This window comes from Gobio gobio, assembly GCF_949357685.1.
Source record: "Gobio gobio genome assembly, chromosome: 13".
Lineage (NCBI taxonomy): Eukaryota > Metazoa > Chordata > Actinopteri > Cypriniformes > Gobionidae > Gobio > Gobio gobio.
In genome coordinates, this window is record NC_137106.1 from 39561047 (window position 1) to 39586067 (window position 25021).

The window sequence follows — 25021 nt, forward strand, 5'->3', positions numbered from 1 at the left end:
CCCGCCCTCGGTTCCTTTTCCAGCACTTTTCAAATATTGCCAGTTAGTGGAGTTAGGCTTTGAGCTGGGGTTGAGTTACCCTTTTAAAGTGTTGTTCCATTTAAAAACTAAAAACTGCAAATGGAGTTTTGTGTTTAAAAAAAAAAAAAGCTATTGTGGGTGAACTATTCTTTTAATAATGAGTTGTTGTTTTTTTCTTTAGATTCTCCCCATTTATACTCTTTAACCATTTGGAAAGACAAGATTCTCAACCAAGATGTGTTCAATTCCTGGTTTGCCAGAAGTTGGATCCAATGCAACTGTTCATATCTCAAGAGTCACTTTAAACCCACACACTATCTTAGTGGAATTTGGAGGGAATTTAAATCATGGACAAGAGGCCATTGATGTATATCAACAACTAAAAAAAGAAATTGAAGCCCTTAGGAAACCGCAGCAAACTTTTGAAGGCAAACTTGGAGAAGTATGCTTAGTAAATGAAGACAGAGCTTGGCACAGAGCAAGGATACTTTCAAAATCTAAACATGAATACAAGGTGTTCCTTATTGATGATGGTAAATTACTTTGGGCCTCAAGCAACGCTTTGACAAAATGTCCACGCAACCTTTGCAGTCTACCTCCCAAAGTAGAGCTTTGTATACTGGCCAGTGTATCACCTCTATGTCTTGAGAGTGCATGGTCTCGGGCCGCTTCAGAGTTCATCAGATCTTTGTGTGGGAAAAGCATCTCTGGGTGTGTTCAGGATGTGATAATGCCTTCCAGAATTGTTCTCCTTGACATTCCAAGGATATCCAAACAAATGTATGAACTTGGATTTGCTAGAAAGATGCCTAATGAAGACTTTAAAAGCCTTGTAATGCATTCACTGTATTTGCCAAGAAATCCTTCCATACAGACAAACGTTGCACCTACAAATGGTCAGCAGGAGCATGCCAATGATCCTGACAAGTTGCATCAATACTTGTGTCCAGAGTTGTTGCCTGGAACAATTGAGATTATAACTGTAACACAAGTTGTCCATCCATTGAAAATCTTTTGCAAACTGCATGTCTTTTCACATGAGCTCGAGAAATTAAGTGAGCAGCTCCACGAATACTATGAAGATTCATTCTCTGCTCAGATGCCCATGCCGCTGTCTGATGGGTCTCCATGTGCAACCAAAGGAAGTGATGGCAATTGGTATCGATCTGTACTTCAGCAGAACAACATCTCCGATGTTGTCAAGGTCTTTCATGTCGATTATGGAATTGGAGATTTTGTTAAACTCTGCAATATCAGACCCTTATCTGCGAGGTTCTTCCAATTGCCAGTTGTCACCTATGCATGCTCTCTACATGGTGTCATTGACAAAGGCGTTGGATGGAGGACTGAGCAAATAGATTATCTGAAGTCTGTTGTACTCAATCAAATCCTTGTTGGAAGATTTGAGCATCACAGTGAGGATGAGGGTGTCTATGATATAATTCTTTATGGAAATGACAATGTAAATGTGAACAACACATTTGGCCGCAGAGAGGGTTGTTTGTCAGTGACGGAGAGGATTTGTGGTGACCCAACTCTTGAGATCATAAACAAAGTGACATGCAAATACATGCTTGACAGAAATGTGTCTGTACATTCTTTCCATCCGCCCAATTTAACCAGATGCTTCAATTCTCTTGAAGATGTCACAGTAGTGAGACCTTCCAAAACTGAAGAAAACCTACACCTTGTAGAGGGAGGGCACTTCCCGAATATTGCTGCAGCTCCACCCATTCAGAGTGACGCATATGTTGATTCACCACCTAAAATTGAAGTCGGCGCAAAGGAGAAGGTACAAATAACCTGTGTCCAAAGTGTAAACCAGTTCTATGGCCATTTTGCACAAAATACTGAAACGGTTAGGAAAATGACCAAAGATATTCAACAACTGTGCCTCAAGCGACCACAAGCAAAGTTTTCAATTTCCCCTAAGATGATGTGTCTTGCCAAGTATGAAGATGGGCAGTGGCACAGAGGACAAATTGAATCAACGCATCCAAAAATACTTGTCCAGTTTGTAGACTATGGTGACTTGGTGGCTTTGGATAAATCTGATATTCTACCATTTCCTCCAAAGGCAAGTGTGATTGCATCCACTCCCATTCAGGCTGTTCAGTTTGAACTTTTTAATGTAACATTACCTGAGCCATGTGAGATTAATGAGTGGTTTAAAAACTACGCTACAGACTGCATGTTCACTGTAATCGTGAAACAAAATCCCACAGGCAAGCTATCAGTGGAGATGCATGATGAGAAAACAAACCTCAACTTAAAAATTAAAGAGCTGTGGAACAAGACCAAAAGAAACATCTGCAAAGGAACTGATAAGACTCGTACTTTCAAGGAGTCTTCAGAAGGAGTGGAGTCTAGAGGGGTGAAACCTCATTTAAGCACTGCATCACAAGCACATGAGAAAACTTCTAAGAAAGTCATGAAACCACTTTTTCAAGGTACATTGGAACAAAATTTCCAGTCTGTTACTAGTCAAACAACTGGACACAGTAGAGCTAGGCCTAATGGTTTACAGCAACAAGTGACTTATCCAAAGCTTACTGATCTTCCCTCGAGAGCCTTCGACGCAGGATATGTTTCTGACATCTATGTTTCACACTGTAATAGTCCGTCAAGTTTCTTTGTGCAATTGACAAGTGATGAAGATGAAATATTTTCTGTTCTTGACAAACTTAATTCTGCTCAGTTAAGTGATGCACAAGTTGAACTAAACTTGTTGCATTCAGGTGACCTGGTGAGAGCTGAATATCCTGCTGATGGAGCCTGGTATCGTGCTGTTGTTCAAAAGAAGAGAGATGGCATGGTTCAAGTGCAGTTTATTGATTTTGGGAATGAGGCAACACTTCTGCCCCTTAAAATAAGGCAACTTGCCAAGCAGTTCCTTTGCACCCCCAGGCTCAGTATTCATTGCACGCTTGATGGTAGGAGAAGAAAAAAAGATTGGACCCAGGAAGAGATTTTGAATTTCAAAAAGGCAGCTGGTGAAAATGGTGAGAGAAGAATTCAATGCAAGTTTATCCGAGACGATGTATCTGCTTGGCTTGTCAGTTTAGAACACCAGGGTCTTGTAATGGAAGGGCCTTTGTTTAATGCTGCTCTCAAATCAGGTGCTCAAACTGAATCACAAATGCGCTGCAATGAAGAAATCCAGCTGTTAACATTCAAGGAACCAGCTTTAACTCGAGGACAAATTGTAGAAGCATATGCTTCATCTATTGACGGACCAAATTACTTCTGGTGCCAGTTCAAAAACTCAGAGGAACTTGACAAAGTATCCCTGCTTGCACAAGAAGTTGGAAACTGTAGTCTAACAAAACCAATTCAGCCAGATCAGTTGCGCAAAGGAGGACCGTGCATTGCACGCTTTTCTGACCAGCTGTGGTACCGTGCACAGGTTATCAATACACATGATAAAACTATCTCTGTTCTTTTTATAGATTATGGAAATGAGTCTGAAATTGATCTGAACTTCATTAAGTCCATGCCCACCACGCTCCTGGAAAGCCCACCACAAGCATTTCTTTGTCAATTAGAAGCTTTGGGGTCCGTAGATGGCACTTGGAGTGATGCTGCAACTGATAAATTTTTTGAGCTTCTGGCGGATGAACCTTTAAAAGTGACTATTCAGAACACTGTAATGTCCTCTGGCCTTCCAAAGTGTCCTCGGTATAGCGTCCTTGTTGAATGCAAGGGGCTTGTTGTTAATGATCTTCTGAAAGATTACTGGTGTGACCCCAAACCTCAAGTCTGTAGCAAAGTGAGAGAGGCCACTAAAACAAAACCCTCTGCCGGTAAGGACAATTTTGGATTAACAAGCTCTGAAACTGTTCAGAAAGACAAAACTCCCAAGCTTAATTCTAGTACCAGACCATCAAGTGATAATGTTAACCCTGACCATAACAGCTTTGTGTCACAGCTTTCTAAAAATGAATCCAATCAAGAAGAAAGATTACAGCACAATGGTGGATGTCAGTTAGAATGTGTTGCAGCCATGACCCAAGATCAAAGCATCACAAACCCAATGTCTACTGAAGATGGACACACTGTGGTTCCTGTACTATCAGCGCAGTGTTTACCTCAAGTTGGAGATCTTCCTCCTCGTGGGATAGAACCAGGTACAGTGTCTGAAGTGTATGTTTCGCACATCAAAAGCCTGACAAGTTTTTTTGTGCAATTGGCAATGGATGAGAATACATTATTCTCCATCAGCGAGCTATTGAATTCCCCTCAGCCATCTGAGAAAGATGAAACGAATGCATTCAGTGTTCAGCAGGGAAGTTTGGTGAAGGCCATGTTTCCTGAAGATGATTCCTGGTATCGTGCTGTTGTGAAGGACACCACTGAAACTGCCAAGATTCAGGTAGAGTTCATAGATTTTGGAAACGAGGCAACTGTATCTCCCCTTGAAATTCGCAAACTTGATGAGCGGCTACTGTCATACCCAAGGTTCAGCATTCACTGCAGCTGTAGTGTGGATGATCGATTCAAGACTCAGGAAATGGAGCAGATATTTCTCTTCAAAAAAATATTTGGTGATGTTGGTGAGAATACTCTCTCTTGCAAGTTTATCAAAGATGATGTCATCACTTGGGAAGTTAAAATGACTCCCAGTGGCAGCTCATCAGATTCGTTGAGTGAGAAATGGGATGGTTTAGACTTGAATGCATTACTGGCAGTTTCCAAACCTGTGAAGGAGAAGTTCCAACTGCTCTTCAAGAAACCAGATGTGTCTTTGGGACAGATGGTAGAAGCTTTTGCATCATGCATTGTTGGACCAAATTATTTCTGGTGCCAGTTTTCAAACTCTGAAATGCTTGACCAAATTACCCATGTTGCCCAAGAATATGGAAACTCTAGTGAGACGCAGCCAATTCTGCTGGATAATTTGGATCCTGGAAGCCCGTGCTTGGCTCATTTCTGCGATGATCAGATGTGGTATCGTGCACAGGTTATTAATAAATGCACAAACACGGTTTCGGTCCTATTTGTTGACTTTGGAAATGAGTCGGAAATCAGTGAAGGCTCTGTTAAGGTGCTACCTTGTGACTTGCTGGAAAGTCCACCTCAAGCTTTTCTTTGTCAGTTAGAAGGATTTGATCTGTCATCCGGATTGTGCGACAGTGTAGCTACCGATAAATTCTACGAGCTTGTAGTGGATCAACCTCTGAAAGTAACTGTGCAGTGCATTGCCAGTACGCTGGACCCTAACAGCCCTCCGTATTATGTTAAAGTTGAGTCTCCACAATGTCTTGTAAATGAGCACATGGCAAAGTTTTTGAGTAATTCTGCACAACATAATCAGAACTCTGCGGAGGTGATTGAATCCCTTGAAAAACACACTGCATCAACATCTGTAAATCAACCCGTTTCAGAGGCTAAAACAAGCATGAACCTTGCAATCTCAACAGAGGAAAATCACACAAATGAACCCCATTGTGCTGCTGAACAACTTGGAGGTAATAAAATCGAGCTGTTAGTAATAAATGATGTACCTGAAAACAAGGTGGAGGATCAGCTTGGAGATGTCATTGCTAATGATCCTACAAGGACAAATTCAGTTTTAGAAATTCAAGAAGTTTGTCATGAATCTGACGGAGTTCCTGTTGGATCAGCTGAGCCAATGCTTCTGCATACTGAGGAAAATGGAAAAGATATGGAAGATTCTGATAAAGGTTGGTGGTAAAAAATCATATGTGGGATTATTTTTCAAATTGGATAGAATTATTTATTTTAAGGGGAACACTTTAGGCTTTGGTTACTTATACGCTTACAGGTTTTGTTTTCTAGCACTGGTTTGTTAAAGTACTTGTGTACAGAATCCTCTCTGATGCTCCCCACCTAATTTCTCTAGATGAGTACTTTAATTTAAGGCTGGAATACATTATGCTACTTTTGCCCAAATTTTCACCACAATTTACGGTCTGAAGGAGTCTGTGCTAGTTGCTGAAAGTCTGCAGTTTATTTTAATAAATATTTTATAGGTCTAGACTACGATTTGATGCATGGTTTTTCTCTCTCATTTGTCATGTCTTCTATATGATGTGCACGCTTCTGTTTGAGTTCGTGTTCAGATCAATGTGAACATCTGGTAGTGTGCAAATCTCATTCTTTTAGTGTATGATGCCCCGCTTTTATTACAAAGTCAGAAAGTGTGTGATGCCGAGGGTTTTAAATCTGTTGAGATTCTTAAAGTTGTGTAGTGTATTCCAACCTTTAGTTGTCAATGGTTGATAATTAGTCAGACTTATTTTGATTTATTTTACTATGCTTATTTTTCTACAGACATCCCGATGACACCAAGCAGAAGTTCTGGTTGGGTAGCTGGTTTAGAAAATCAAATGTTACCCATGGTATTCCTTTTTGTTTCTGCTTTGTGTGTTTGTTTTTGTGTTTTTCTTTTTCTTTTGAATGTTCAGTAATCCTTTTTTAAAGTAATACATGTTCTTTTTGTTACCTTATAGGTTTGCACTGAAGACTCGTGTGACTCTAAGTGCATCTTCAAATGAGTAAATTTTTTAACTATTTATTGCGTAAAGGTATAATTCGTTTTTTCATGGGGAAATTAATTCACAACTAACAAATATTTGTTTCAAATGGACTACTCAGGCTGTGAAAGATTAGAGATTTTATTTGCCATGTTGATTGTCATGTTTCTTCATTTTAAAACACAACATGAAGCTTGTCTGATTGCATTGTGTTAGGTTTTGTTGATACCCCAGTTTATCCTTGTAGATGCTAAGGTAATTTTTTTTTTCTGAAATGAAAATCATAATATATATATATATATTATATAAGTGTTCTTGATGTTGTAAGTATTTTGGACCTCGATCCTGCCCTGCCTTCACCCATTTGTCTGTTGTTTAAATGGGGTACACTGTACATGTGTGATGGAGTTTTTTTTTCTGCTCCTTTTTGTGAAATATGTCGTTTGTATTCATTTCTTTCTTTATCTTAATTTGTTGGATTAAAACATGTTCATATAGTTGAGTTTTGAATATTTTAATGAGTGCACTTCAGTAGCCTATAGGGGCTAAAAACTATGCACCCACATGATAATAAATATAGAAGAATATGTATCTTTAAGAATTAAGATTTAAGTAGAGTCAGTATTGATATTCATTTCGTCGAGCAGGCTTTTTTTTTTTTTTTTTTTGTCTAAACTAAAACATTTGTACTCTACAATTCATAATCGTTTAAACATATACATTTATTTGAGTGGTACCCATAGACTGTGTAAAAATAGGTGGTACCTGGACACAGAAATGTAAATCGTTCAAGAAATGATTATATAAAAAAAATTATTAAAAAAAATATTTACAACGGCTTTAATTGGTCCATAATTATATGCGCTGAGAAAAGTAACGGGTATCACAATGACGTATATGCGCTGCTTTGGAACACTGAATCCGAAATTCGCATGCGAAATTTTCGCACGTCAAAAAATAAATTCGACCTCACGTTATGTCAATTACGCTTGAACACTGCCTCCGAAACTTTCGTCCGTCAAAAAAAAAATCGGAACAGGTTCGATTTTCTGCGTTTTCCGCATCCGTTTTTCCCATCTAGTGCTGATGCCCAACCTAAAACTGCTGGCAATGCTGGTAAATGAATCGCCAGTGCTCCTCAGATACCTACAATTAACGTTATATATACAAATATTATTGTATCAAAAATTCTACAATATCACAGCTATAATTATAGCACACCAATTCCCTGTAAACCGTGTATCCTAGACATATTGTCAGGCTCTGTTCAGGATTGGAAAGTGGTGGTCTTCTTTTTAATATGTGGCTCCAGTATCACTAGCAAAGCATCAAACGGACCTACTGACATTCAACTTTGAATCGGTCTGGATAATCCCGCAGCTCCTTGATAAGGAAATGGAAGACGGCATTTTGTGTTGTCTCTGTGCGTGACGAATTTTCGCATCACGAATACGAAAAAACGCATGCGAAAATTTCGGACTCAGTGTGCAAAGGCCTTTTCCTCTGGACAGTAATTTAAAGACACTACTATATCTTGATGGACACTTAATTCAAATTTACATTTAATAGTTTTTAAGATGGTATATTAGGTTTATTTAAACCGTTCTTTCTAGAGGAAAAAACAGCCGCGGTCGAGTTGCTGTGGTAACAGGTCTTCGATGACGTACTAGCGCAAACGGCAACAAGAGTGAGTAAAACGAACTATACAGGGGCTGTGTTCGAAATCGCCCCCTATACCCTTAAATAGGGCACTATTTGAGTGAACATCCATTTTTAGTGGTGTCCGAAACAATAGTGGACGTCTTTGAGTGCACTTATTCAATCCCACCATGCACCGCAATAACGAGTGTACATTAGATGTACGCGCTGGAGAATATGCTTGTTCGATGCCCGATCGGCGTATGACAGCAAAGTCCCGCGAGAGCATTTCGAGAGCAAACGAGAAACAACTCCTTATGCGTTTGAAACGTTCTCTCACTCAACCAGACGGTGTACTCTCAACGCACTGAGAGTCGCGCCCTGAATGAATGAACTTACCGCTGTCCGATTCGCCCTATGTACCCTCATTCTCCTTTACTCCACTACTCCAAAAACGAGCCAACAAGCTTAAAGTTAACCATAACTCTTTACTTGTGTGGCACTGAACTTACTTGGAAAGGGGAATAATAAAGTAACTAATAAGCATTTAATTAAAAAAAATAATAATAATATTTGTAGTAGGCCTATATATTTCATACTTTATAGTAGGCTACTATTAATATTATGGGCGTCAGAAGCAAAAAAAATGTCGGTGGGTCCTTTAACAGAAACATTTTACTGGAGTAGATGCAATTTACAAAAAATATATTTAAATATATCGGCTTGTTTAAACGTCTGGTTGAGGAAGACACACCTACGGAATACACAATCTTCATCAGCAGCAATAGTGTAGGGGTAAGAGGCTTGACGATAAGATTTGACGCAAATCGATCAGAGGTTCGAATCCGCCTTTTGCCAAACTCGCACTGATCCTTTTTTCCATCATATATCAGATCGGAAAGGATTTTATTTTCTATGAATATGAAGAAAATATTAGAAAAGTGAAAATAAAGCTACTAACGCGTTTAATCAGTGTTTATCAGGGTATGTAAACAGACGTGCTCAATTAGAGACGATAAGTGAGTGGGCCCAATATCATTGGTCTTAAAAAGTGTGCGAGTCGATGCCATCTCCTGGCGAAACGCGGGAATTCATTCAATGCACGGCGCGACTCTCACAGTGCATTATGGGTATTCTCTAGCCGTCGAGCATACATCGGTTGCAAACTCGTTATTGTGGTGCATTGTGGGATTGTATGAGTGCACTTAATAACGTCCACTATGGTTTCGGACACCACTAAATGGCTGTTCCCTCAAATAGTGCCCACAGCTGAATCAATCATCCATCCATCTTCCGAACCGCACTGGTCCAGCCCAATATCATGCATACAGGTATAAATGATCCTTTTTAAGATGATTATTATATTGTTTGATTAAGGTTACATGCTAGTTTCCGTAGCAGAGTTCAGGATAAATCTTTTCATTATTACTGGAGCTGCCAAACAGCAAGCACAAACTGCAAAAACGGCTGCCTTTCCGGCGACTTAGTGTCCGAAATCACTCACTCGTTTTCGAAGTGGACTATATCAGTGGACTAATGTAGGGAATAGTGAATGAGGGTATAGGGGGCGATTTCGGAAACAGCCAGGGTTTAATGTAACGTTACCTGATAAAAAAAAAAGACAGTTTTGCATCAGGCAGCAGCTGTTGGAGATTATGATCTAGTGGAAGAAATCATGAAGAAAAAATCATGTGATCCTAATCAGAAAGACTTGGTCTGGAACAAGAAGACACCGCTACACCGGGCAACATCCAGAGGCAGGTTATACATTCAGGATCAAAATGTGCCATTCTAGATGTCTTTTACTTGCGTTTTTATTTAAATGTGTAAGAAATGATCATTATTAAAACTTAAACTCCATAGTGCTACTGCAAGTAGTAGTGTAAAGGCCATGAAAGCTAGCCTATATATGTTGACTTGAGGTGAACAATCTGTGACCTCTGAAGTCATAAGATTCACCCAGTTGTGTGTTGCTAAACCTAAACTCTGGTCTTGTCTGAAGTGTTTCGGATACTGATAGAAAATGGAGCAAGGGCTTGTTTGAGGACGGACAATGGATGGACGGCCGCACACTTTGCAGCAGGGTCTGGAAGACTCACAGTCTTACGACTTCTGCATTCCCTCCATGCACCTGTAGACAAAAAGGACACTTCTGGGGATAAGCCTGTCAGGATTGCTGAAATCTATGGACATGAAGATTGTGTTCATTTTCTTGAAAAGTATGATGATTTTTGCATTTAGTACCTTTTTGTGTTTATGACCTTTTTATGGTAGCATTTAATTAATTGTATGACATTCAATTGAGTTTTATTCAGAGGTACTTAAAAGCAAGTAAAGTGGATGAGCAGAGGTGTGGGTAGCACTTTATTTTACAGTCCTGTAAAATGTACATACTTTGTTTGTACTTATTATAGTAATTACAATAACTGAGTACTAACCCTGAACCTACCCCTAAACCATGTATTTATATTACCTTATATTACCCAGTACTTTCTAAGGTAAGTTTACTGTAAGTACGTACTGTAAAATAAAGTGCAACCGAAGTGGATATTGTTTTTTTTTTTCTGAATTATGTCCAATAATCCGTTATTATTGGATTGACTCCTAAAATTAGAGGTCACGTATAGTTTATACACACTTTATACTATTTTTCTGGTATTTTCTGTTCTATGTTCTGTTGATTTGTGGCTACTTTATGTGATACAAGTAATTTAATAATAGGGTGTTCCCTGTACTTCTAGGGCAGAGATTGAGAGCAGAAACTATCGGCAAATGGTGAAGTTAAATGGGCTGCCCTTAGATGACACTGATGAAGAATGGGAACAGGAGAGAAAAGAAGCCAGACTGCAAGAAAAAACAAGTAATTAAAAGTAGGTTTTATTATGCTGTGAGAGCAAAAATACAAACTAATGAGCTTTCTTTGCTGTGCATCTAAGGGAAATAATAGAGAAAGCATTGTTGGAGGACAGTAAAATTGCATGCCAAAATTCATATTCATCTACAACTTTCACCAGTTTTGATTTATACCAAGTAGGATATATAGACATAAAAGCATAAATATACAAATATATTCATAATACAGTAAACTAACATGACAAAGTATACATGACTACATCAAATTCAATATACATTATCTATACACTCTGAAGTACAATATCACAAATAATTGTACAGTGTTTTGGAAAACAATGAACTATTTCTGTTTTATAGTCATTTCCATCTGCATAGAATGTGACAGAATTTAATCCATGAAAAGTTTCCTCGTGTTCCTTGTCTTCTCTTTCCATGCTTCCAGAATGCACAGAGTAAACCATTCACATGCTGATTTGGGATAAAAACATTAGAACAAAACATGTTGACACAAAATAAAAATATTCTCAGGAACACAAATGTAACTTGCCTTGAATCTGTCCAATCTTTATTTCTTCATAACCGAAGATGTCATTTTGGTAGAGCTTTCAGTTTTAGAATGCGCTGATCGCTAATGTAAGAAAATATGAGAAAATTAGCTTGTGTTCGTGATGCATTTTGCATCTGTAAAAGTGTACATTTCCTTTGAACGTACTAACCTTGGAACCTTTGAAACGCTTCTGAAGTGCTTCACGAACCTTTGGAGAAAATCAAATATGCACATTTTATTGAGCATCACTGGGTTGTTTCAACCCATGTTTGGGTCAAATATGGACGATAGACGATTTAAACGGTTGGTTTAAATGTAAACATTGTCCATATTTGACCCAAACATAAGTTGAAACAACCTAGAGTTAACTGAAATCTTGTGATGGCAAATTTAAGTAATAGTAAAATGAAAGCAGTTAAAATGTTATATTTTCCTTAATTTTTCAATCATATTGAGGACGCGTAGTGGTCATAGTTACCTTTTTCTCTCCAAGGCAGTTTGTCAGCAATATGAAAAAGCCCTGCAATGCAATAAGATATTTTAAAGTACATGCATGAATGCACTCAGTATGAGTACATATAAATCAAGTGTTTGATGCTTGACCCTCACCTGTAGTGAATTGAGTATTGTAAATGTGTAATTCACAAAATAGGCCAAAGCTTTTTTTGTAAGGTCAATGTCCATTAAAAAAAATCCTATAATCCAAGTTATTCCGAGTACAGGGCTTAGGAAGACTATGGTCTTAATCATACTCTTGGCAACATCCTTTTCGTCCCGTGCCTTTGCCTCTGACACAGTTGGGGTTACTATCTTCATGATCACCACAGCCAGAGTGAACAAGTTTATAAACACAATAGTTCCAACAGGAAGGACAAAAGCAAAAATGGAACCCTTCAACCTACCCTTGTATACGAGCCAGCAAGTCTTTTCGGAATAGTAATTACCAACGGCACCGTTTTCGAATGTAATCAAGGTTATTGCCACACATAATATTGGGCATACATAACCAAGAGTGATAGACAATCCCACAAAAACCTTTTTCCGCAGATGGTCAAAGACAAATATTATTTGGTGAAGAATCACAAAACTCAAACACAGCATCCAGAAGAAGACGGCTAGGAAAAAAAAGTGTTTGACTATTGTGAGGATGAAGCACCAATTGGGGATTTTCTCAGGTTCAGCTGAAGCTAAAAATCCACAGTCTGCAAGCAGCAAGCATAAACAGATGTTGAATATGGCTACATGCCGAAAATTGGAGATGTCTGACTTGACAACTGTATCCCATATCAAAATCTCAATGATTAAACATATAACAAGTGAAACGATTGATATTCCTAAGCCAACGTAGGTCAGTAGCTTCATGTAGGGAAGTTTCTCTTCAGTTTTAGACATCAGTATGGTGAACGCAGAGTTGTGGTTACATGTGCATAAATCTGCATTGTCCGCACCACCCCATGTACACCCTTCTTCAGACCACCTACTCTGATTTACATCCCAGAAAACACAATACATTAGATGATTTGGGAGTCTTTTTTTAGAATAATCAAATCTCAGATTTACCTCAGTCACATTGGTATTATTTACATTGGTAACTGACAAGATGGTGGTATTTGAGGTGGCGTTCATTTGTGACTCGGGTTGTGGTAAAATTTCATAGAGGTTCCGGAATGCAACGACAGCAACCCCATTGGCCATGTCGACTCTGGCATCCAAGGTTGTGCAAGAGCCATTACAGAGGCTAAGTTGAACATTTTCATACTTGTAAGGAACCCCCGAGGACAGATTGGAGTTGCTCACCATTCCCTCAATATTCTGGAGATATGTTACTGATAAATTTGTATCGTTAGGGTTTGCAGGGTTTTTCCAGGCTTCTGTTTTGTTCAAAACATTGCTTGCAGAGTTGACAAGGTCCTGCAATGTAAAAACAATAAGGTCAAATGAGATTATACTTTGAACTGGGGAATTTGAATAATTGTCATTTTGAATGAATGGTGAAAGTGACCTTACATGCTACAAAATAAAATTACTGTATACATACAAATCTTAACAGCGATAGACAAAGTCAGTTTTGGTGCCATTGGCCAATTTATTGATACAATAACTAAGTTTTGAAGCATGAATTAAATGCTTTTGGGTGAGTTACTACATTTTACAGACATGCAATAGAGCCTCATAAAACGGTTGTGATAATTGTTAAAGAGTTTTAAAAAAGGAGCCAAAGAGAGATATGATAGTGAGAAGTTCTATGATATTTCTTTTCACATGGGCTGTGTTACTCCATCAATATATTGTAATACGTAATAGATAAAAAAAATAACCCTGTTCCTGAACTGTAAATATATAGATGTGGGTCAAATCTAACTGAAGGTTTAAAGAAGAATGAAATGCTAAAAAGAGGGTTAAAACACAATGTTGTAGAGAGAAAACATACTTACATGCATGACAGTATCATTCCAATGATGGTACTGGCGTAAAGATATCTTATTCATGACCCCGAAAATAACTATAGATGTGTTAATATTTGAAAATGAGTTGAATGTCTCGATAGTGGTTGATGTCTTCAAGCGTTCAAAAATTTGTTTTGCATCTTCCTCAATTAGGCCAATACCTTTATTTAATTCCTGTTATAATGAAGGTTAAAAAAAAATCAAGCGTTTAGTACTAAGAGTAAATCTGGCCAGTAATGGGTAAATGAATACCAAAGAGAGATACCTCTACATCATTTTGAAGGACATGCAGGTCCTCATTCACACAAGAAGAGATTTCCTTTTGCCATGTTCCTTTGCATTCTTTCGTTTTCAAACCAAAAGCAGAGTTATCACAAAGCATGCTGGCATTGTAATTGCTTTTTGTGGTGGGCCAGCCAAGATCTCCTTCACAGACTGTTGAGTTATCTGTATTAAGAAATGAAAAACTACAGATTTGGTTTTCTTGTCATTTTTGTTTTCATAATTATAAATCAGAAAACATACACAATTTTTTAGTTAGTATGCATCTGTTCGGAAGAAACAAAGTAATGGAGCTGTTTACCCATATCCAATGAAGTTTAGTCCACTCAAAAATTAAATGTGTCCCCATCCATTTACAATCATGCCATTCCAAACCTGTATGGCTTTCTTTTCAGGATTTTTTAAAAAATAATACCCTAGCTGCTCCTTTTCTTATAAATAAAAGTGAAAGTGAACTATTGAGTTTTAAAAAGACAAAAAAAGTAATTCCAAGTCAGCTCTCAAATATTGTTTTAGTCAATGCTTTTGCAGTTCAATTCAGAGCTTCGACAGAGGGAAAGATTATCAATGAATAATGATTTTGTGTTGTATGGATTCAGAAGTCATTTGAGCCACCTTTTTTGTCATTTCGGAACTTGAAGAACCCATGGAAAAGAGTGCCCCGAAGACAGAAAGTCATACAGGTTTGTATGAAAGCACATTTCCGCCACATAAGAAAAACACGCTTAGGTACCTGATAATTAGGACATAAAAAGTCTAACTTATGAAATACTAAGTCATTACTATGAGATTATATATATATATATATATATATATATTTCTATTTTTACTGTCATAATTTCAATTTCTTTTTATCTCATAGTTGTGACTCATTATTTTGTCTTTTAATTTGATGAGAATGATTTATTGTACCAAAGCATGCAATTCATGTAAATATATTATTATATGCATTTACAAGGTGAAGTGGGTCATTTGTGAAACAGCACCACGCACCACTGGTGGCCAGACTAACATACTGGATCCGTCCCCGAACTCACACCATTAGTGGAGTCAATGTTGTCGGGCTGGTTGATTGTAACATTAAAATGAATCACACACTTCACCTATAAAATACTGCAACTTTAAAAGAGATATAGAATTAGGTTAAACGACCAAAACTTACCATCAATTATGTGGATGTACACTATCTCCATTTTATTTCTGAGGAGTTTGGATCTAGTGTTTGTGAATGTACAACTGATTTTCACTGTTTGCTCCTTCATCTTACAATCTATGATCTTCACTGCTTTGTAAGATACAAATTTCCCTTGGATTTCTAGAGAATGCAGTAATAGAAAAATTGTTTATCATCATGTGTGTAAATATCATAATATTTATCTTTCCATTGTTTACACCCCTTTTTTGCATAGTAATGAGATATACTTACGTGATACCTGATCAGATAGACCATCATCCCATTTAATAGTGTAATTTTCGGTGCTGTATGGAATTGTACACTCAATTTCACACTTTACATTTTTTGTTCCCCTTCTACAATCAGGAAATTGGGGATTGCTCCTGGCCCGTATTTCTGGCAAAAGTGCTATGTCCAACTCTTTGCTTGCTTTGTGCACAATGGACCCTTGTGTGTACATGCACGTAAATGTTCCTTGAGAAAGCAAATAGATCAAATGATTTTTCAAAGTTGCAAGCCATTTCTTTGTAATTGTTTGGGTTATTTACTAGCAATTTCTGACTGAAAATACACCAAAATTGTTTTCCTGTGCATTTTTTCAGAAAAATTAACCTAGACATAAATTATTCTGCATATTACAACATTGAAAAATGACAAACGTCAACTTTAAACAGAAATTTAAGCCAACTGGATTTAATTGTTTAAATATTTTTAAAAAACCGAGTGAAGAGTAAAATGACTATCAAACTCATGCGATTATCTTAATTATTTGTGCAGAAACATACCTTCCCAGCTTCCTGAAATGTTATTCAGTGCGAAAATATCTGTCAAACTTGAATTTGCCAAGTTGGCCTCTACTCCATATGTGATTGGTGTTGTTTTATTATTGCCATTAGTTAAGAACCACTTTACTTCTCCCAGGCGTTCTGGTGGAGTACAAGTTATGTTTGCCATGGAGCCTATATCAATCGGTTGAGCCTCAGGTATTTCAATATTGATGAGCCCTTTGGAGAAAACAAGATGTGAATGTGCAATAAACTCTCTTTATCACATAACTTTGTGTCTGAAGTATTGTAAATATAAAACAATGCTGTAAAAACAGTTAAAGAAATAGTTACCTGTTGTTACCAGTTCAGATTTGTTCAGTGATTTAGCTAAATTCACAAGCTGATCAAGTGGAACTGGACCAAGCAACTGTACCGTATAATCTACGATCACACTGCCTTCACTTAAAATAAAATGGGAAATGTTAATATATTTACTGTCATTTATTTATTTCGACCAGGAAGCAGTAGAAGTGTTTGTAATCATGATTACCTGAAACCGTTGATAATCAGAGAATCAAAATATGGCAATGTGCTGTATCTTTCCACAAGCTAAAAGAAATTAAAAACATACAGGTTCGGTATAAGTACAAACAAAAGTATTTCTGGGATTGAAGATGTTATGTAATCAAAGTAAAACTACAATGACGACAGTATTTTAGGATGGTGCCTGTATATTTCTGTGGACTACTTAAAGCTGCTTTGAACCTTCAAATGCAGCCCTACCACCATAATAATACAGGAGGCAAAATGTAATGATTTAAAGTTAATGAAATTTGTCGTTTCCATTAACAGTAGGGAAAGAGTAAATGCAAAATGTAAAGCACCAGAATGAAAAAAAAAAAAGATCTTTATTATATACAATGTGATGTCTCATGTAGGGACTAAACCTTGTATGTGACTGTAAAAAATAATAATATATAATAATAATCATTTTAGTTAACAGTGTTTATTTTTAGCAGTACATACCTTATTCATTATTTTCTGGAACAATGTATTGTATTCCTCAGGATTTTTGTTTTTGTCATAACATAATATTTTGCAATCAAAGTCTTCCATTACAGTAGATCCACTGATGCTTACTTTGGGGGTGGGGGGAATCACAACATTCAATGACTGTTTCTTTCATCAAGAAATCTTGTGCTCATATCAAACACGACTCTACCTCTTTTGTCAGATAGGCATACAGCAGTTTCTTCAGCTTCTAGAAGGCACGTCTCGCCTTTGCAGTCGTCATGTTTTTGCAATATGTCCTTACTCCACGTGTATCCTTGCATGCATGAACAGTTCTTCTGCTTCACATCCAATGTGCAATCTGCAAACAAGCACATTAGAGGGTTTTTTTGTAATGTCAACAATTATTAATCAGAAATGTTATTGCCCATGAACATTCCCCTTAGGCAGTGCATTTTCATGTCCACAACATATACTGGATACATTATTAAACCTTAATTCATATAGATCATAAGTGAACATAGTGGTGAATTATCAATTTATAGATTTTTCCAAACTGCTAAAATGATTTTCCATCATTTTAGACTTTCGTAAAATCCCTTCAACAGCAACAAAGCCATCATTCTCCAGGAACTGACATACATTTTTGTTTCACTTGAAACCATTTCATCTTGTTTGATCAAATGACATAATATTTCTTAATACCAGCATTTCAAAAGATGCTTAAAAATATTAGCTTTAACATCCTCATGTTAGCAAGCGTCATTATTAATGTTTCTGAATTTGACCAGAGCGTATTGCTGAAAGTCTGTTATTATAAAAATTTTTTTTACAGAAACACGTCCTAAAAATGAAAGGAAGCATATTTATTTTCAAACCATCAAAAGCTACTGCACAACAGGACCTTAACCTCTTTAATGCTTTTTATTTTATTTTATTGGCATTCAATATGAAAATATGAAGGAACTTTTCTGTACAGACTTTGCTTTATTACACTGTAAACCCAAATAAGTTGGCAAAATTGAGGAAATCAGTAAAGTTTAAATAAGCAGAACGTGCAGATTTTAATTTTGTAAAAAAATGCTGTAAATTTACAGAAGAAATTTACAGTACTGAACCGTTTTCCAAAATTACAGTTTCTTATCGTATGAGTGAAAGACGGTTTAAGGTAAGTAGAGACAAAAAATTAAAGTCATCATCAATTGTTTTTGTATAAGAGTATTTTGATATTTATTTGAAGGCGAAAAAGTCAGAAAAGAGCTTTAAATGGAAGTATTCATGGTTTTTGCCTCATTCGCCTCAAGTCTTAACGGCCTCTTTTATTGAACTGAAGAGACACTTTTAATATAGTGGGTTTATTATGTCTTGTTTATAAGTTTTTTGAAGTCTTTTAATAGAGGACATTTGAATTGATTGTTTATCTTCGCGATCATCCCGAATGTAAAGAATAGCTTTCACTTGAAACGGCAATATGTAAAAAAGGTTGAATTATGTTGATGCTGTTGAAGCGATAATTGTTAAAATTTATGTTTTGTATGTAGTATTTCAGACTTGATGAGCTTTGTGTGTTCATCCCGCGCCAAGTAACCGTCACCGGCAGGATGGGCGACTGCTGTGCGAGGAGGCGCGCGCGCTATCTTCTCGGTTCTTTAGAAGAGAGGGAAAGACGGTTTATGGTCAGTAAAGTTTAAAATTTCCGCATCGTTATCAGTTGTTTTTGAAACCGTTTGCTTTTTTTGTAGATGTACCAAGCCAGAGACCTGAGTGCTTCATTCTTTTGAGTTTATTTTTAGAAAATAAATGTTTCTGGTGTCACCTCCCTGTTTACTTCAAATTTTTATGCAACAACAGTATGACTTCTTGTTCACATTTTATTTGAATCATTAATGTCCGTGTTATTCATTGCATAACTCAAACGAACTTTGGAGAAGGGATCATCCTTCTTGGTCTTCCTTTCTTAAAGGGATAGTTCACACAAATAAAAATGGTTGTCATTTACTCACCCTCATTTCTTTCCAAACCCAAAGACTTGTCCATGTTTGGAACACAAATGAAGATATTTTTAATATTCTCATAATTTTTTGTTTGATCCACAGTCTAGATAATCAACATTTTCAAGCAAAGTGATTGTAGAAGTAATCCATACCAATATTTATATATGAGTGAAATCCTAAATGTCATATTCAATTCAATTCATTCAATTCAAATTTATTTGTATAGCGCTTTTCACGAAACATATCATTTCAAAGCAGCTTCACAGAAAATGCATCTACTTTACAATTTAATTGATTTGTACATGTTATGCATTTCAGAATTGCACATATACAAGCACACAGATTAGCTAACTATCTATTATTAATCAATATAATAGCTATGGCATAGAAGTAAGAATACAGTTTGTTAATGAATAGGTATATAGATGATCATATAAAATGATCTGCTTAGGCTTGCAATGGATGGACAAAAATTTAGACTTTTTAAAATATCTTAATTTGTGTTCCAAAGATTAACAAAGGTTTTATGGTTTTGGAATGACATGAGGGTGAGTAAATTATGACAATTTACATTTTTTAGTGAACTAACCCTTTAAAGAGCAGCCCTCCAAGTTCATTAAAATTTGTGTGGTATGTCATGTCTGTTTTAATACTTCAACAAAGAAGTTTTCTGAAAGATATTTATATTTATATTTAAAGAAATTTCTGGCCTGTTAACTGTTGATCTTCATAATGACAGAAAAACATCACACAGGGCTCCACGCTACACCCTGTGTAGGGAGCCACTGCACCCTAAATTGAAACATTTTGGCAAAAACATGGTTTTTAAGTAGGGCTGGGCAAAAAACAATATCATATCGAGATCATGGTAAAATATGCCTAACAATAAGCTCTGGACATTTTTACTCTATGGATTAATCGAACATGACAACAGCCAGTCAGTGCGTGTTGCAAATAAATCTGCATGTTCTGTGTGTTGCAGTGAGAATGAGTGGCATAATTTCATGAATCATTTGTGTTGATCAATAATAATCAATTGAATTAAATGCACTCATTGCCCATTGGAGCATTCTAGAATGCTGTGGTAGAAAGAGACATTAAACAACTACACAAAGTGGTTGACATTCTAAAATAGACTATTCAACTACCCTTACTGATGTGCATTATGTTGCTTTTTGTCATGGTCTTTTGACACTTTGTTTACAAAAGCCCCCATTTTAATCTTTCAGACTAAACCTGCATCAGTTGGAAGACTCTGTCATGTTCTTGGCCTGTTCCTGTTCAGTTACTTGCCAGGTTTTGACTTCGATCGACTTTTATTAAACAAAATCAACTTAAATTTTTAACGGCTGCTTTTAGGGTAATGTACAGCCCAAGCACGTTCTTGACCTGCTCCTGTTCCAATTCCAATCATTTCAATAAATTGTGTGCTGTAAGAAATACCCTCTTGAGCTGTCTTTTTTCTTGGGAAAATCTTAGAAATTAAATATTACAATACCAGTTTAATTGTACAAGTACAGATATTGATATTAAAGTTATAAAGAATACATAACTTAGAATACAGTAATGAAACTGCCGGATTACGGTACACAGCTGGAAACCCTGCTGCTAGTATTTTACCGTTAAATTACAGAAAAGTTGTAATTTAGATTACAGTAATGAAACTGGAAGATTACGTTACACAGCTGGAAACCCTGCTGCCAATATTTTACCGTTAAATTACAGAAAAGATGTCATTTATATTATGAAGTATAACATCACAAATTCAAGTCAATTAGACTATTACTCGTTTTGAATCAACTGTATTTTATTTTTCTCTATTGAGTTATATTATTTTTTTTTGTCCTTGTGTTATTAATGAATAAAAATCAGTTTAAAAATGTAACCTAAACCTTTGTAACATAGCTTATAGGCCTATAGCACCTATACAAAAACATATTACACACACACACACACACACACACACACACACACACACACACACACACACACACACACACACATATATATATAGATATATATCTATATATATATATATATATATATATATATATATATATATATATATATATATATATATATATATATATATATATATATATATATATATATATATATATATATATAATGTGTGTGTTTGTGCTATATGATTCAAAATGAGTAATAGTCTAATTGACTTGAATTTGTGATGTTAGACTTGAATAGTCAATATATTTCCCATATTTGTTTATGTCTGATATTAACTGAGAATTATATATATAAAAAAAAAAAATTATAATAAAAAAATAACTACGTGCTTGTTAGTAAAAAGGTTGTGAACTAGTGTTCAATACAGTGACAAGTCACGTGGCAAAAGAACGAATGACTCAAACGTCAAACCCGAAAGACTCGTAAGAACTAATCTTTTCTGTTTTTCCGCTACTGACAGCATAGACTCCATGGGACTGACAGGAAGAACGAAAGACTCAAACCCGAACTCGAGACTCAAAAGATTAACTAATCATTCTGTTCACGGACCTGTGTCACATGGCCCGGCCCAGCCCCATATCAGAGTCAGACACAGACGAGTCGACAACTAACGTCTCGAGGAGTTCGAAGACACGAGAGGCGGAGAACAAACGTGATAAATATGAAGTTGCAAAAGAAAGAATGTCTCGGATCAGGAGGTGAGGTGAACTAACAGAGTTAGACTGCAATAGCCTGACCCAACAACTAATCAATTAATTAAACGTTTCAGTTTCTTATCATTTGGCTTTGGTTGCAGTAACTACCCTATAGTTTATTTGTATTTAGTTTTACAAATGTAATCAACATTTTCATAAGTACTAGATGGGTTGGGCTATTTAACATGTCATTTTCAATTATATTTTTCTGAAATGAACGAAATGACTCGAAAAAAGATTAGTTCATTTTGCTGAACGAGACTCAAAGATCCGAGTCAGTAAAATGATCCGAACTTCCCACTACTAGAGTAAGCTATTTCATACAACTTATCTTAAAAATATAATGTAATGTCAAATTTTTTGTAGTGGAAACTTGACTTTTAGCTAGTTAAATCAATAATTGCCACCTTGCTAATTGCACAATGCTTTGGTAGCATTAACATAGCACTTGCTGAATACAGCTACTTTTAATACAGCTGCATTTAACATATATCTGTTCTCAAACTAAGCCCATGCTCCACTTGTCACCATGATGGTAACCCTACAAAAAAAACAACATCACAGAAACTCTTCTAAACTAGCATAACAAAACATTTAACACTACTAAATCTCACACTTAACGTTAATATTGCACAAAAACATTATATAACACTTAATTTTGGCATTTGTTGTCCCTTTTGAGTGTCATGGCAAAGCATGCTGGGAAGTAGAAATTCTAGCCCAGTTTCAGTTCAATTTAAATTAAAAGAAACAAGTTCATAAAACTCAAAACAAAGAAACAATTCAGATTACTTAGAATGTGTCAGTTTTGAGAACTCAAAAGAAAAAGACAGTTCTAAATACTCAAAAGTTCATTTGTTTGAATTAATTTGTTTAATTTGAGTTGGCTCTAATCAAACCAATTAATTATTTTGAGCATTAGGGTTTACAGTGTACACACATTGCACTGTAGGGAAATGTCCGTAAAATTAATGTACCAGTACCTTTTCAGGTTTAACTTTTTTTTTTTGTTTGTTATTAATTACAAGCACTCTGTTTGTTTACCTGCTGTTTTGTTGATTTCGGTAACAAAAATCGAATTGCTCATGTTTATTGGTGTAGAGTCTCTCAGAATCCTTGTTACATCGAGATACGTTGATTTCTCGATTTCAAGCTCAATCAAGAACATCTGTGTGTATTTCTCTGGAATGTAGCATTGTGATAGTATTCAGTCTGACATTCAGGTGATTTAATGGAAAAATGCATACTTATTCAACAGATTATTATTGAGTAGAAAAAAATACCTGCCACAGCAACCTATCAAACAAAAGTGTGAAAGAGTTAATGCTTAAATGTAATAAATAGTTTGTATAACTGAAGAACATTGAAAAAATAATTTAATATCAACCGACCTTAAAAATCAGTGCCAGAAAAAGGAGAATTACGCCTTTAGAAGATTTCATTTTTGTGCCATCAGTTTCTGGTGGATGGAACAGAGCGCAGTCATTCATATGAACATGTGCCTTCCATCAGTGACGGCAATCAGGCAATACATTTACATTTATTCATTTAGTACACACATTTATCCAAATGAGGAATACAACAAGAGATTCTTAAGGAGGAAATAGATGTAGATTTATTAACTTTCAATAAATGAAATTTTCAAGATATAAGATTAAAAAAACGATATATATATATATCTATATATATATATATATATATATATATATATATATATATATATATATATATATATATATATATATATATAGATATAGATATATATATATCGTTTTTTTAATCTTATATCTTGAAAATTGCAAAACAATGCAAAAAATATATATATTTATATTTTAAATAAATCCTGTACATTTAACTTTCTATCAAACTGGAAAACTTTCTATCAGCCTTCTTTAACTTTTCCAACAAAGAATTCCGATTTTTTTTTATCATGTTTTCCATAACAGTTTCAATACAATAATAAGAAGCATTATTAATAATTGAGCAGCAAATCATCAGATGATTTCTGAAGGATTGTGTGACACTGAAGACTGGAGTAAATTCAGCTTTGAATCACAGGAATAAATTACAGTTTTAATACATTCAGATAGAAAACATTTTATACTGTTGTAATATTTCACAATATTACTGTTTTACTGTATTTTGGATCAAATAGCTGTGAGGATAAGAGACTTCTTTCAAAAACATTTAAAAAATCTTAATTATTCCACTTTTGCCCTAATTATTTCAAGTTATGCCCTGATACATGGAGCTGAAATGAAGAACACAAAAGCGTGTTGACGTACCTCTTTGGCTTGAAAGTCCTGACAGCATTATTGACCACTGGATTCAGGCTGTAATTTAATCGCAGTGATCCCTTTCTTACAAAAGGTACGAGTGTCCATACAGACAGAGTGAGAGGAGGGAATGATATCCTGGACAACGGATTTTCCCAATAACCCTCCTGATTTGCATTATTCAGGTCACATGACTCAAAAGCATCAGTGACTTAATTCAAATTATTCTCCACCACAATAAAAAAATGGCCCCTCTCAATTAAAATATAGCCTGCTGTATGTGATACACTGTAAACAAAAAAACAAGTAATCTGGTTGCCTTAAGATTTTGAGTTCGTTGAAAGGAAAAATGAGTTAATACAAAGAAAGAGATTGGTTTAATCAACAAAAACTCAAAATATGATGAGTTATCTGAGAAATATTAGTGAATCTACGAGCCCTATTTTAACGATCTAAGCATTTGGTCTGAAGCACATGCTGCAGGTGCACTCAGGGCGTGTCCGAATCCACTTTTGCTAGTCAGGCGCATGGTTCAAAAGTCTCTTAGGCCTCGATCAGACAGAATGCGTTTTTTTCAGTGAGAGCCTTTTTTTAAAGAGCACCTATCATGGCATTTAAAATGTTCCAAATATTGTTTTAGAAGTCCCCAACAACAGTTTTGCATGCATGCAATGACAAAAAAGACTTTAGTTTTCTTATAATATGCATTTATTTTTACCTGTTTTGACAGCGATTCTCAAATGATTCCTTTAGTGATTCACTTTTCAAAACCCCGCCTTTACGTGACGCTAATCTGCGGTGATTGGTCCATGACCCAGTCAGTTGTGATTGGTATAGTCTGTGCAGATATT

At 35.9% G+C, this 25021-nt stretch overlaps 3 protein-coding genes across 6 annotated transcripts; 2 read left to right on the plus strand and 1 right to left on the minus strand.

The window, feature by feature from the left end:
• Positions 1-256: 256 nt before the first annotated feature.
• Positions 257-6539, plus strand: tdrd6b (tudor domain containing 6b; the record flags this gene model as incomplete). Its single annotated transcript, XM_079832771.1, has 3 exons — positions 257-5705; positions 6316-6383; positions 6495-6539. 3 exons carry the CDS (start codon positions 257-259, stop codon positions 6537-6539), a joined length of 5562 nt encoding a protein of 1853 aa, XP_079688897.1.
• Positions 6540-6897: 358 nt separating this feature from the next.
• On the plus strand, positions 6898-11024 carry ankrd66 (ankyrin repeat domain 66; the record flags this gene model as incomplete). The annotated part of the gene is made up of 4 exons (XM_079832772.1): positions 6898-6909; positions 9778-9917; positions 10151-10375; positions 10898-11024. 4 exons carry the CDS (start codon positions 6898-6900, stop codon positions 11022-11024), a joined length of 504 nt encoding a protein of 167 aa, XP_079688898.1.
• On the minus strand, positions 11013-24272 carry adgrf3a (adhesion G protein-coupled receptor F3a). 4 transcript variants are annotated; one of them, XM_079832615.1, is made up of 17 exons: positions 24180-24272; positions 23282-23353; positions 22939-23076; positions 17449-17598; positions 17253-17365; positions 16777-16835; positions 16578-16687; positions 16245-16463; positions 15712-15933; positions 15448-15600; positions 14269-14450; positions 13992-14177; positions 13354-13467; positions 12035-12076; positions 11726-11764; positions 11557-11637; positions 11013-11477 (listed from the first exon to the last, which is right to left on the minus strand). In XM_079832615.1, exons 1-16 carry the CDS (start codon positions 24205-24207, stop codon positions 11575-11577), a joined length of 1890 nt encoding a protein of 629 aa, XP_079688741.1. In that variant the 5' UTR covers positions 24208-24272; the 3' UTR covers positions 11013-11477; positions 11557-11574. The 4 variants fall into 4 exon arrangements, with proteins under 4 accessions (XP_079688741.1, XP_079688739.1, XP_079688740.1 ...); XM_079832613.1 differs by having other exon boundaries at positions 12166-13467; XM_079832614.1 differs by lacking the exon at positions 24180-24272 and having other exon boundaries at positions 23282-23401.
• Between the last annotated feature and the right edge of the window lie 749 nt (positions 24273-25021).

What these genes read in the sequence shown, in the direction of transcription:
- adgrf3a (XM_079832612.1), bottom strand. Translation starts at nt 23,384, where the DNA reads ATGAATGACTGCGCTCTGTTCCATCCACCAGAAACTGATGGCACAAAA. An exon ending in TCCAGAAAATAATGAATAAG is followed by an intron (nt 16,836 to 17,252) that starts GTATGTACTGCT and finishes AATTTCTTTTAG; the next exon opens with CTTGTGGAAAGATACAGCAC. An exon ending in ATCTGAACTGGTAACAACAG is followed by an intron (nt 16,464 to 16,577) that starts GTAACTATTTCT and finishes TTTTCTCCAAAG; the next exon opens with GGCTCATCAATATTGAAATA.